Source organism: Talpa europaea (genome assembly GCF_964194135.1).
Source record: "Talpa europaea genome assembly, chromosome: 14".
In the NCBI taxonomy this organism is placed as follows: Eukaryota; Metazoa; Chordata; class Mammalia; order Eulipotyphla; family Talpidae; genus Talpa; species Talpa europaea.
Window position 1 is genome coordinate 14,189,490 of NC_140082.1, and position 13,297 is coordinate 14,202,786.

At 40.9% G+C, this 13,297-nt stretch overlaps 1 protein-coding gene across 1 annotated transcript in view; it reads right to left on the reverse strand.

The window, feature by feature from the left end:
- SFI1 (SFI1 centrin binding protein) overlaps nucleotides 1-13,297 on the reverse strand; it is a gene marked incomplete at its 5' end in the record, with an annotated part of 62,681 nt that overhangs the window by 30,295 nt on the left and 19,089 nt on the right. The window contains 3 exons of the mRNA XM_084253212.1: nucleotides 8,633-8,735; nucleotides 11,016-11,133; nucleotides 13,010-13,104. Coding sequence (XP_084109338.1) covers nucleotides 8,633-8,735; nucleotides 11,016-11,133; nucleotides 13,010-13,104 — 316 coding nt within the window. The remainder of the gene's footprint in view (nucleotides 1-8,632; nucleotides 8,736-11,015; nucleotides 11,134-13,009; nucleotides 13,105-13,297) is intronic.

A 13,297-nucleotide genomic window follows, 5' to 3' on the forward strand; every position in this document is an offset into this window, starting at 1 on the left:
ACATTTTTAAGGTTAAGAAAAATCTATAATGAAATATACATTTCCAAATTTAGATTTACAGGGCTTTTATTTACTTCATTCTGTACTTGCAATCTTTTCCTTTACACTGAAATTTGTGATTCCTAATGACACATAGTTATTTGCTTTTTCTTACAATGTAGCTGTAAGAGCTTCAACAATTCCAAACCTACTATTGACAATAAGACTACTGAGTACAGTTTTAGATTTCTTATCAGTTCTTTGTGTCCTTAGGTTACATCCTAAGGGACAAACAGTCAAAATGTTGTCTTTTAAAGTTAATTGAATTGGGCCTCCCTGGTGGCCCAAGGGGTTAAGCACCGCACTATGGGGCAATCCACAGCCTCTGCATCACAAGTTCAATCCCTGGCCAGCCAGGAAGCAACCCACATGGCGAGGCAGATCCCTCTGTCTCACCCACTGCTCCCCTCAGCAGTGTATTTCAGTGTGCCTGCCTGTTCTGTTCACCTGCTCTGTCTCCAGTGGATCCCCTCTCCCCCCACATTTCTGGCCTGTACCCCAGCTCTTGTATACATAAATAAATAAATCTTTAAAAAAAATAAAGTTAATTGAATTATTGTCTGTATAGTCATTGCTAAGTACTCGATATATTTGTTTCAGAGTGTTTTAAAATTGTAGAGATTAAACAGGGAAGGAAGAAGTTAAACTATCACTATTTGCAGATGATATAATATATATAGAGAACCCCAAAAACTCCACAGAAAAACTAATCAAATTAAACAATCAGTTTAGTAAAGGTGGAAGGATACAAAATCAACATACAAAAATCAGTAGCCCTCCTATACACAAACAACAAATCTGAAGAATAATCAAGAAAACCATCCCTTTTATTATTGAAACAAAAAAAAAATCAAATACTTGGGAATAAACCTAACAAAAGAAGTAAAGGACCTATACAAAGAAACTATAAAATAAAACACCATTAAAAGAAATAAAAGATGACACAAAGAAATGGAAAGACATCCCCAGCGTATGGATTGGAAGAACATTATCAAAATGGTCACCCTATCAAAAGCAATTTACAGATTCAATGCTATTCCAATAAAAATTTCAATGACATTCTTCAAAGAAATAGAACAAATATTGATGAAATTCATATGGAGCCACCAAAAACCCAGAATAGTCAAAGCTCTCCTGAAAAAAAAAAAAAAAAAAAAAAAAAGGGAGTGGAGGTATTACACTCCCAGACTTCAAACTATACTACAAAGCCATAATAACTGCATGGCAAAACTGCATGGCATTGGAACAAAACAGACATATGGACCAATGGAGCCAAATAGAAAATTCAGAAATAAACCCACAGATTTACAGTCAACTAATCTTTGACAAAGTAAGAATATGCAATGGAGCAAAGAAAGTTTGTTCAATAAATGGTGTTGGGAAAACTGGGTTGCTACATGCAAAAGAATGAAGCTTCACTACTACCTCACACCATGCACAAAAACCAACTCAAAATGGATTAAAGAACCAGACATAAGACCTCTAACCATAAAATATATAGAAGGAAATATAGGTGAAACACTACACAACATACACCTTAAGAACATCTTTAAAGACATATCACCCAAAGCAGTGATAGCGAAGGCAAAGATAAACAGCTAGGACTACATCAAATTAAAGAGCTTCTGTACAGCAAAAGAGACAGTAACCAAAACAAAGAGACACCCTGCCAATTGGGAGAAAATTTTTGCATACAACACTAATGATAAAGGACTGATCACAAAAATCTACAAGGAATTGATGAGACTCAACAAAAACAAAGTAAATAATCCAGTCAAAAAATGGACAGAAGAGCTAAAAAGAAACTTCTCCAAAGAGGAAATGCAAATGGACAACAGGCATATGAAAAAATGTTCAACATCACTTGTAATCAGGGATGCGCAAGTCAAAACTACAATGAGGTACCATCTTACACCAGTGAGAATGGCACATTTTTTAAAAAGATTTATTTATTTATTTATTTATTTATTTATTTATTTATTTATTTATACAAGAACCAGGGTACAGGCCAGATGTGCAGGAGGGTGAGAGGATTCACCAGAGACAGAGTGGGGAACAGAACAGGCAGACTGATGGAAATACACTGCTGAGGGGAGCAGCGGGCGAGACAGGAGAGGTCTGCCACGCCATGTGGGACCCTCACCGGCTGGCCGGGATCGAACTGGTGCTGCAGAGGCTGCAGAGAGCTTCACAGCACTGTGCTCAACCACCTGTGCCACCAGGGGAGGCCCAAGAATGGCACATATTAAAAAAACTAGCAACAACGAATGTAGGTGAGGATGTGGAGAAATAGGAACTCTCCTGCACTGCTGGTGGGAGTGCAAACTGGTCCAACCTCTATGGAAAGCTATGTGGAGATTCCTCAACCTGTTAAAGCTGCCATATGATCCAGCAATCCCACTCCTGGGTATTTACCCAAAGGACACAGAAAAATTAATTCAAAAGGACACCTGCACCCCTATGTTTATAGCAGCACTATTTACAATAGCTAAGCTATGGAAACAACCTAAATGCCCAAAAATAGATGACTGGATCAAGAAGATGTGGTACAAATACACAATGGAATATTACTCAGCAATCAAAAAAGATAAACTTATGCCATTTGCAGCAACATGGATGGAGCTGGAAGGAATCATGCTCAGCAAAATAAGCCAGAAAGAAAAAGAAAAATACCGGATGGTCTCACTCATAGCAGGAATTTAGAAAACCTAACTAAGGGACCAGGAAAAAGACTAATTATAATAAAGTAAAAATCTAAATCAACAAGCAACTATAAACCAGAGACAAAATACAGGGGGAAGGAGTAGGATGAAAACAAGAGGGGGTGGGAATTGTATGGGCACTCTAACCATGACGAAAATGCATACATTGTGCAAAAATGAAACATAATGTAAAAAATATATAAAATAAAAAATAAATAAAATTGTAGGGATTGCCTTTTCTCCTTTTTTTTTGATTTACTTTTTTTTAATTTTTGGCAGAAAAGTTATATCTGCTTTATATTTTATTTATTTTTTAAATTTTTTTTATTTTAAAATTTTTATTTTTAGAAGTTTTTGTATATAAACTTGACAGATTTTAAAAACATAATTCACATACCATAAAATTCACCATTTTAAACTGTACAGTTGGATTTTTAAAAAAAATTTTATTTTTTAATTTTTTACATCATTTTTCATTTTTAAACAATATTTGCTTCCCCCACCCCCTCAGGTGTAGTCCCCATAGTTTTTCCTTCACCAATGCACCCGTGCAAACCATCACCTCAGTCCCCTGTGCTCATCCCTCCCTCCCTCTCTGATCCCTCTCCCTCCTCCTCCTGTCCTGCAATATGTCTCTGATTTATAATTTACTTTTGTTTTCTAATTACATAAAATATTTAGGTGGTTCCAAAGTTACAACAATGTAACAGTGGTAGTTCACAGAAGTACTTTGTTCCCACATTGTTCCCTTCCTCCCCCTCTCCCACACACTCATCTCTCTTCCCTTCTTACCCAAAGGCAGCACACAATGAACCAGAGGGATCCTGTTAAGAAGTAGGTGTGATCTTATCACTCCTCCACTCAAAACCAGTAGCTTCCCACCTCCCCCTGGAATAAGAGCCAAAGCCTTTATAGGGCACAGTCTGTAATGCCCTAAAATATGCCTCCTTCTTACCTCACTACCCAATTCTTTCTACTTTCCCTCTCACAATCATCATCTCTAGATATATCAAGTTCATGGATGGCATGATTCAACTTTACATACATGATAGTTTCCTTCAATCTAATGTAGTCATTGCATTATAATAGGAATCCTAGTAGGCGTTGTTATGGAGCATGACAAATTATTTCTAGAAATAGTAAGTGAAAAAAGACTTCCTAAAACGACTTTTAAAAAGAGCAAAAATAGTGCCTCCCTGGTGGCACAGTGGGTTGAGCACAGCGCTGTGAAGCTGTCTGCAGCCTCTGCAGCACAGGTTCGATCCCAGCCGGCGGGGGAGAAACCCACATGGCGCAGCAAACTTCTCCTGTCTCACCCGCTACTCCCCTCAGCAGTGTATTTCGTCAGTCTGCCTGTTCTGTTCCCCACTCTGTCTCTGGTGAATCCTCTCACCCTCCCGCGCATCTGGCCTGTACTCTGGTTCTTGTATAAGTAAATAAATCTTTAAAATAAAATAAATAAATCTTAAGAAATAAAAAGAGCAAAAATACAGGCGATCCTTTTCTATATGCAGACTCAAAAGCTATATAGTAAGAGTAGGCCTAAACTACACAGCAAGCACTTGCTGATCATCCCCATACTTCAGTGCTGCTCTAGGCATGTTCCCTGTTTCATCACACTTAGTCTTCAACAATCCTATTATGCAGGTACTATTATCTACTTACAGGTAAGAAATTTAAGGTATGGGCAGGTTAAATAGCTAATTCAAAGGCACAACAACACTAGGAGAGAGAGGCAGAATTTCTACCTAGGCATTCTGCCTAGAGAACCTATACTCTTTCTTATCTGCATCATAAAATCATAATTAAAACAATGTGGTACTGGCTCAGAAATAGACAAATACACCATTGGAACAGAGAGCCTAAAACAGACACATGAGTAAAGGGGACCTTGTTTTGTAATGGAGGTAGGATTGATAATCAGTGTGAAAAAGACAAAGAATAAACTAATTAGTAAATAGTGCTGGGCAATTAATTATCCATATGGAAAAGTGACAAACTAAGGGGCCTTCCTGGTGGCGCAAGGGGTTAAGACGCAACTTAAGAAGCTATCCACAGCCACCGCAGCACAAGTTCGATCCCAGCCAGGAAGCTAACCAGATGGCGCAGCAGACCTCTCCTGGCTTGCCAGCTGCTCCCCTCAGCAGTGTATTTCAGTCAGTCTGCCTAGTCTGTTCCTCACTCTTTATCTGGTGAATCCTCTCACTTACCCCCCTCCCCCCCACACCTCTGGCCTGTACCCCAGCTCTTGTATGCATAAATAATCTTTTTTAAAAAAGTGACAAACTAAGATCCATTTTACACAATTTATAAAATTGAATCCAAGATGTATTAAAGACCAAACCATAAGAAAAAACAATAAATTAGGTCATATTGAAGTATGAAAAACAAGCATTATTAAAAAGAAACTCAAAAAGACAAGCAGCAAACTGGAAATACCTGCAATTAACATAAGTCAATAGATTAGTAAGTGGAATTTAAAACAATGTGTAGAAATCAGTAAGATAAAAACAAGCAACACCACAGGGAGGGAAAAAGGGGTGAGTGATGTAAACCAGCTCAAAAACAGAAACTCAAGAGGCAAAATTCATGAAAAGATGCTGGGTCTATTGGGAGTAAGGGAAATATAAATTAAAGCAACAGGCGCCTCCCTGGTGGCACAAGGGGTTAAGTGTCAGCACTATGAAGCTATACACCACAGTCACTGCAGTATGAGTTCAACCCCTGCTAACCCAAATGGCGAGATAAACCATATGGCACAGCAGACCCACTGCTCCTCTCAGCAGTGTGTTTCAGTAGATCTGCCTATCCTCTGTCTCTGGTGAATCCGCTGTCTCTAGTGAATCCTCTCACCCCCTCCCCAGCACCTCTGGCCTACCCTCTGGCTCTTGTATGCATAAATAAATAAAATATATCTCTAAAAAAAAATCTGTTGCATTAAAAAGAGCAAGCTGCCAACCATCCATCCATTTTTTATAAAAATTTTATTTATTTATGCACACAAGAACTGGGGTACAGGCCAGTGATGGAGGGGGTGAGAGGATTCACCAGAGACAGAGTGGGGAACAGAACAGGCAGGCTGACTGAAATACACTGCTGAGGGGAGCAGCGGGTGAGTCAGGAGAGGTCTGCTGCACCATGTGGGTTGCTTCCTGGCCTGCCGGGGATCAAACTCGTGCTGCAGAGGCTGCGGATTACTTCACAATGTGGTGCTTAACCCCTTGCACCACCAGGGAGGTCTCATGTATTTCTTAACTACACAAAGCCTAAATATTTATTATGAATCTATATGCACACAGATTTGTTTTATAAGTAAAAAAGAATACAAGAGAATAATGATTTCAGTCCCAGGATAGGGTTATCTCAGAGGGGAAAGTGAGAAGGGAGAAAGGGTCCATTATATATAAATTCTGGGCCAAGTATGGAAAATGCTAACACCTTTTAAATGAAGGTGGTGGGTACTTGGCTACCTGTTGATGTTTTTATAAATGCTTAGTATTTAATGTTTCTCTGTTTGAGGTGCATAAATTTTATTTTTAAGAATTTCACATGTCTCATGATGGAATCCTGCCCAGTTCAGAGATGTTGTGGGGATTACCTGTAAGTTCTCAGTAAACCACATGGTACTTATCAGACACATGGCATTATTACTGATAATTTGCACCCAAAATTCAGGTCTAAGAGTCCATATCTTAGCTTTGGCCCATATCATTATTATCTTGGTTACTCATATTTTTCATTGGATTTTATTCATGACTTTTGACTAATTTTATAAGTGAAATTCAATGTCAAACTGAAAAATTGCTACCCTTAAAAGTGCTTAATTAAATCTGCTATTGCAAGCTGCAAGCTTTGAAGACAACAGTAAAAGGGCAATTCTGAAAGTGTTGCACACAACAGCAGCATCGCTAGACTGCTTCAAACTGGCTGTGTGCAGCAAGAACATTCACAGTTGTAAGCCCAAGGGCGAGAGAAAATCAGTATCATGTTTCTGTGTTTATGGCATTTTTTCTATCTCTCCACTGAGTTAGGTCTAACTCAGGACAATGTAGGATGCTGATTAAAAGAACGGCTCTTCAGGGCCTCCCTGGTGGCGCAGGGGTTAAGACACAACCTATGAAGCTAACTGTAGCCACTGCAGCACGAGTTCAATCCCCGGTCAGGGAGCAACCCACATGGTGCAGCAGACCTCTCCTGACTCACCCGCTGCTCCCCTCAGCAGTGTATTTCAGTCAATCCGCCTGTTCTGTTCCCCACTCTGTCTCTGGTGAATCATCTCAACCCCGCCCCACCCCGTACCTCTGGCCTGGACCCTCGTTCTTGCATGCATAATTAAATAAATCTTGAAAAAAAGAACAGTTCTGCAGTTTTCAGAATGGGTTTAAATTCTGGCTCTGACACACCCTATTTTCTGCAAAAATATGGAATTAAAAAAAAAGAACTATGAAAATTAATTCAGATAATTTATGCCAAGCCCCTCATCCAGCACCTTGCACAAGGAAGACCACAGTAAATGCTATTGTTGCCGCCGCCACTGTTATTCTCATTACGGTTATTATTACTGGCAAGAACTGTATGTCTCAATTCCTTGCTTTTGTCTGAGAAGACCTTCTGAGTTTAAAGGTCAGTAAATTTTTTCCTTAAAGGGTCAGATGAATATTTTAGGCTTTGCAGGCCATGTAGTTTCTACTGCAACTCCTCAACCCCGCCCTAGCAACCAGAAAGCAGACTTAGACAATACCTGAATGAATACGTGTAACAAGAGGTAGTAGGCCTAATTTGACCTGGGGGCCAGTTTGTTGACCCCTGATGTATATGATTAAATATGCAGTTTGCATGTCATCTGCACATATTGCTTATACTTATGTGGCCAATGCGAAATGTTGTTAGATTACAAAGAAAGATATTACTCCTATACTTTTTAACAGGCTCTTCTTTTTCTCTCTTCCCTGTTTTATTCACTATAACTGAACATTTTATTCACGAACACAGTCCTACAAGTACACAGCAAAAACAAAAATGTGACAGAAATTCAGAGAGTCTATCAAAGGACATCAGAAAGTTTTACCATAGCACAGTTTTGGTACAGAGGTTATTAGGTCTTAAAACTCACCAAAAACTAGTGGCTTCCCCAAAAAAAACCTCTAAGACAAGCAAAGCTATATGAAAAAAAAGTCAGGTTTTCTTTTCAGTCCGTTTCTTTTCTGCTCTTTTTATTTCCCAATATGCTGTAGGTAAATAGTAATGAGGAGGTAAGAATATATACTATTCCTTTAGGCATGTGAAACTAATTCCTGGGCCTCCCCTGGTGGCGCAGCGGTTGAGTGCTCGGCTGCGAAGCTGCCCGCAGCCTCTGCAGCACTGGTTTGATTCCCAGCCACTGGTTAGGGTCCCACATGGCGCGACAGACCTCTCCTGCCGCGCCCGTTGCTCCCCTCAGCAGTGTATTTTGTCAGTCTGCCTGTTCTGTTCCCTGCTCTGGTGAATTCTCTCAACCTCCCGTGCTTCTGACTGTACCCAGTGCTTGTATAAATAAATAAATAAATAAATAAATAAATAAATAAATAAATAAATAAATAAATAAATCTTTAAAAAAAAATAAACTAATTCCTAAGTCCCTTTCCAGTTCCACATTAGCAGAAGTTCTCTAAAAGCCACTGGTTGTCACATCTAGCATATTCCTAAAAGCAGTCTCTGTCTGTTGAAGAGCCTAGCCTTTTAGGCAGGGTCTGTCCTCCACCCCATTTAGGTTCCTGAGCTACAGGAAGGGCCCAACAAGAGGCAGCAGCATGATGACTAGTCTTCTGCTTGGGAATCTGATCCCACCTTTTGTGGGTGTGGGGCTAGACAACATGTACAGAGGAAATCAAAATTGGGGCTGCTGGACTGACCTGCAGCTGGAGGCTCAGGGCCCTGTGCTTCACAGCCAAGGCATGGAGAGCATGGCCCATGCAGACCTGTTCCAATCCCCGCTTCCACGCTGTCCAACACACCCTGTTAAAGAACAAATTGAAGATGAAACTAGTCAGATAAAAGCCACCCAGAAAAGAAAAGGGCAGTGAGGGCTGGGCCTCCGGCATTCAGTTCTCATCCCTCTCCCTCATGATATCAACTCTAGATTGGTATCTGCTGGAGTCACTGCCAAAGAAACCAACTGAGAAAGAGTCCTACAGCTGCCAGTTAAAGGTTGGAAACTGGTGGCTCCTAAGGCCAGACCCAGTCTTAGACACTACAGACATGCTTCTGTCTGTAGTCGCTGTTTGTTTTCTTACAAATTATTGCCAACACTGAAAAATCAGGAGATTTCACAAAACTGTGCAAAAACAGTAACTATTAGGTTTAGAATTTGAAGGTTCCCTTTCCTTCTTACTTTGCTGTCCATGTTTTCTTTTTTTTTTTTTAAGATTTATTTCTGCATACTAGAACTGGGGTACAGGCCAGAGGTATCGGGGGTGAGAGGAGTCACCAGAGACAGAGTAGGGAACAGAACTGGCGGATTGACTGAAATACATTGCTGAGGGGAGCAATGGGCAAGACAGGAGAGGTCTGCTGCACCATGTGTGTTGCTCCCTGGCCAGGGATCAAACTTGTGCTGCAGTGGCTGTGGATAGCTTCATAGTGCTGTGTCTTAACTCCTTGCACCACCAGGGAGGCCCCCTCCTGTCCATGTTTTTATTCCAGGCTTTGTTTCTTTCTCTTATTTTCTAATTTTCTGAAGGAAAACAGTAATGAGCAAAGGAGAGTTTGCAGCCTCCACTTTATGGAAACATTCACATTGCCTGGTCACTGTATTTATAATCTCTCTTTCCTCCTAACCTTGATCGTACTAATGGCATCATTTATTTCAAAATATCTAGCATTATTACTTATCCTTTTAAGCACTTAAGGAATTATGAGTTCCCCAAATAGTACCAGCAACTATACACTGGGCCTCCCTGGTGGCGCAGCGGTTGAGCGCTGGGTTGCGAAGCTGCCCGCGGCCTCTGCAGCGCCGGTTCGATCCCTGGCTGCTCCCCGGCCACCGGGGGAGGGTCCCACATGGCGCGCAGACCTCTCCTGCCGCCCGCTGCTCCCCTCAGCAGTGTACTTCGGTCCTTCTGCCTGCTCTGCTCCCCGCTCTGGCTCTGGTGAATTCTCTCACCCTCCCGCGCTTCTGACTGTACCCAGTGCATGTATAAACAAAACAAACAAACAAATAAATAAAAACATGCAAAAAAATTTTTTAAAATAACTATACACTGAATAAATATTTCCCATAGACTCTAAAACTGCATACTTATTAAGCATTTAAAAATATTTGCTGAATAAATTTTAAATAACCCAAGAAAGTTTTTATTTTAAACAACTTCATGTCTACTGATGTTCTGCATACTGTACTAAACACAGATATGACAAGCATACTTCATTCCACTGTGTTTCACAGATACTGCATTTCTGATAAGAGCTACCCCCAGGGCCTCCCTGGTGGCGCAAGGGGTTAAGACGCAACCTATGATGCTATCCGCAGCCACTGCAGCACGAGTTCGATCACCTGGCCAGGGACCTACCCACATGGCGCAGCAGATCTCTCCTGACTCGCTCGCTGCTCCCTCCAGCAGTGTATTTCAGTCAATCTGCCTGTTCTGTTCCCCACTCTGTCTCTGGTGAATCTTCTCATCCTCCCGCACCTCTGGCCTGTTCCCCAGTTCTTGTGTGCATAAATAAATAAATCTTTAAAAAAAATTAAAATTTTAAAAAAAAAACTTAAAAAAAAACCACTAGCGGACTGTCAGACACAATGCACAATGTACAGTGGAACGAGCCCCATTATATGGAAACTCTGGCTTTCATGACCCTCCAAAGTGTGGACAATGCTGATGAGATGCAGTGCAGGCAGCAGTTCATAGTGCGGGCTTTGGTATGAGAAAGATGGGCACTTGAGCTTTGATTTTACCTTTACAACTTACATGAGCTTAGGCAAGCTGCTCAAATTTTCTGAGACTTACTGTCTTTCTTAATCTCTACAACAGTACTTATTTCATAATTTGTGGTAAGGACTACATAAGACACTTACATTAAATTACCACACACACAAATTTAACATAGGGTTTAGTACACAGTAAGTATGTTCATTAATTATGACAATGTGAAAACCAGATCTTATAGTTGAACAAGTTGTAACTAAGTATTTATGTTTGAAACATTGTTTTAAGGTGAATTATTTTGCTGCTTTCCAGCAGTATCAAGCAAAGCTGAGGTAAAATGATGATGTGTAGAACCATTGAGCACACTCACCATATAATACTCCGCTGCCTAAACCCCAGGGCAGTGGTCTGCATCTGACGTTTGGTCCTACGAAAAACCACGTATATCAACCAAGACTTCCAGGCCCGCCGCATCTTTTGCTTTACATCTAGATGCACCAAAGAGATTTTCAAAATGGGGTGGGGGGGGAGATGTATTACTCTGGGTTGTGACAAAAGCTCAAAGCTTCTCTGTACTCATCCCTCCTTAGAATATCTAACTTCCTCCAGCCTTCAAGTGGCCCCTGCTGGAAACATTGTGAAGCTATGCAAAAATAAGGATGCAGGGCATCCCCTGGTGGCACAATGGTTGAGTGCTGGGCTGCGAAGCTGCCAGCAGCCTCTGCAGTGCTGGTTCGATCCCCGGCCCCTGGAGAGGGACCCACATGGTGTGACAGACCTCTCCTGCTGCACCTGCTGCTCCTCTCAGCAGTGTATTTTGTCAGTCTGCCTGTTCTGTTCCTCACTCTGGCTCTGGTGAATTCTCTCACCCTCCGGCGCTTCTGACTATACCCAGTGCTTGCATAAATAAATAATCTTTAAAAAAAAAAAAGGATGCAAGAATATGTGAAGAGGGCCTCCCTGGTGGCACAGCGGTTGAGCGCTGGGTTGCGAAGCTGCCCGCGGCCTCTGCGGCGCTGGTTCGATCCCCGGCTGCTCCCCCCCGGCCACCGGAGGAGGGTCCCACATGGCACGCAGAACTCTCCTGCCGCCCCGCTGCTCCCCTCAGCAGTGTACTTCAGTCCTTCTGCCTGCTCTGCTCCCCGCTCTGGCTCTGGTGAATTCTCTCACCCTCCTGCCCTTCTGACTGTACCCAGTGCATGTATAAATAAATAAATAAATCTTTAAAAAAAAAAAAAAGAATATGTGAAGAATGATTACAAAAGTGAGGACATTTGCAAATCATTTAAAGGATAATCACTGTACTGCATGGTTCAGAATTTCTTTATTTTAAAAGTTCTTAATTTTTTAGAGATGTATTCTGCAATATTTACAGATGAAATAATGTAAATAATGCAGGAGGCAGGGAAGTTGGGAGATGCAGCTATAACAAGACTGGTGTGATTGGTAATTGCTGAAGCTAGGTGAGGAATACATGAAGGATCATGATTCCTTTAATGCTGTAGAATTTTTTAAAAATTTAATTTCCATAATATAAAGTTACAGAAGAAATGTTATAAAATTTGCAACTTAAAACAGATTGTAAAGTACAGTTGGCACCTCCTACTGGTGGGCTCTGCCACTGCAGATTCAATCAAACACAAATCAAAGATACACACTTTGTGATCAGATCTATGATAATTGTGTATTTATGGGGCAGACATTTTCCCCTTGTTATTATTTCCTAAACAATACAGCATAACAACTGTTTCATAACATTTACATTGTACTGGCTAGTGTAAGTAATCTAGAGATGATTTAAAATATACAGGAGGAATGTGCGTAAGTTATATGCAAAAACTATGCCATTTTATAAATGTGACATAAGCATGACAGTTTTGGTATCTGTGGAGGGATCCTGGTATCAAGAGCCCCCATAGACACTGAGGGAAAACTCTAGAATAAGCAAAAGAAAAGGATACTACCTATATGTGTTTGTATTTGTTTGTGAAATAGAATAAAAAGGACCAGAAAAGGGCCTCCCTGGTGGCGCAGGCGGTTGAGTCCAGCGCTGTGAAGCTGTCCGCAGCCTCTGCAGTGCCAGTTGAATCGCCGCCAGCCATGGAGCAAAGCACATGGCGCAGCAGACCTCTCCTGTCTCACCTGCTGCTCCCCTCAGCAGTGTATTTCGGTCAGTCTACCTGTTCTGTTCCCTATTGTCTATGGTGAATCCTCTTACCCTCCCGCACATCTGGCCTGTACCCCGGTTCTTGTATAAAAATAAGTAAATCTTTAAAAAAAAAGTTTTTTAAAAATAAATAAGCCTTAATAAAGAAATAAAGTTAATATGGGCAATTTCTTTAGACATGTACTTCTTTTTCTCACCATGATTCTCAGCTCTCAAGTACTTGTTTCTCATCTTGTGCTGCTCATGCACATAAGACTTCCAGGCTTGAAACATCAGGTTGTACAAGTAATATCTGAGAAGCCAAAAAACAAATGGCATTTCTTTAAAACAGAACAACTTCTAATCCTACACACCCAGTTTGCTCTATACGGAGGCAAAACTAACATGTTCTGACACAAAAAAGTCATATCTACATCCTAAGTTAAAATTTTCTCTCTGACAATCATGGTGAAACCTATCTCCTCCACATCTTTTGGCATTACAGA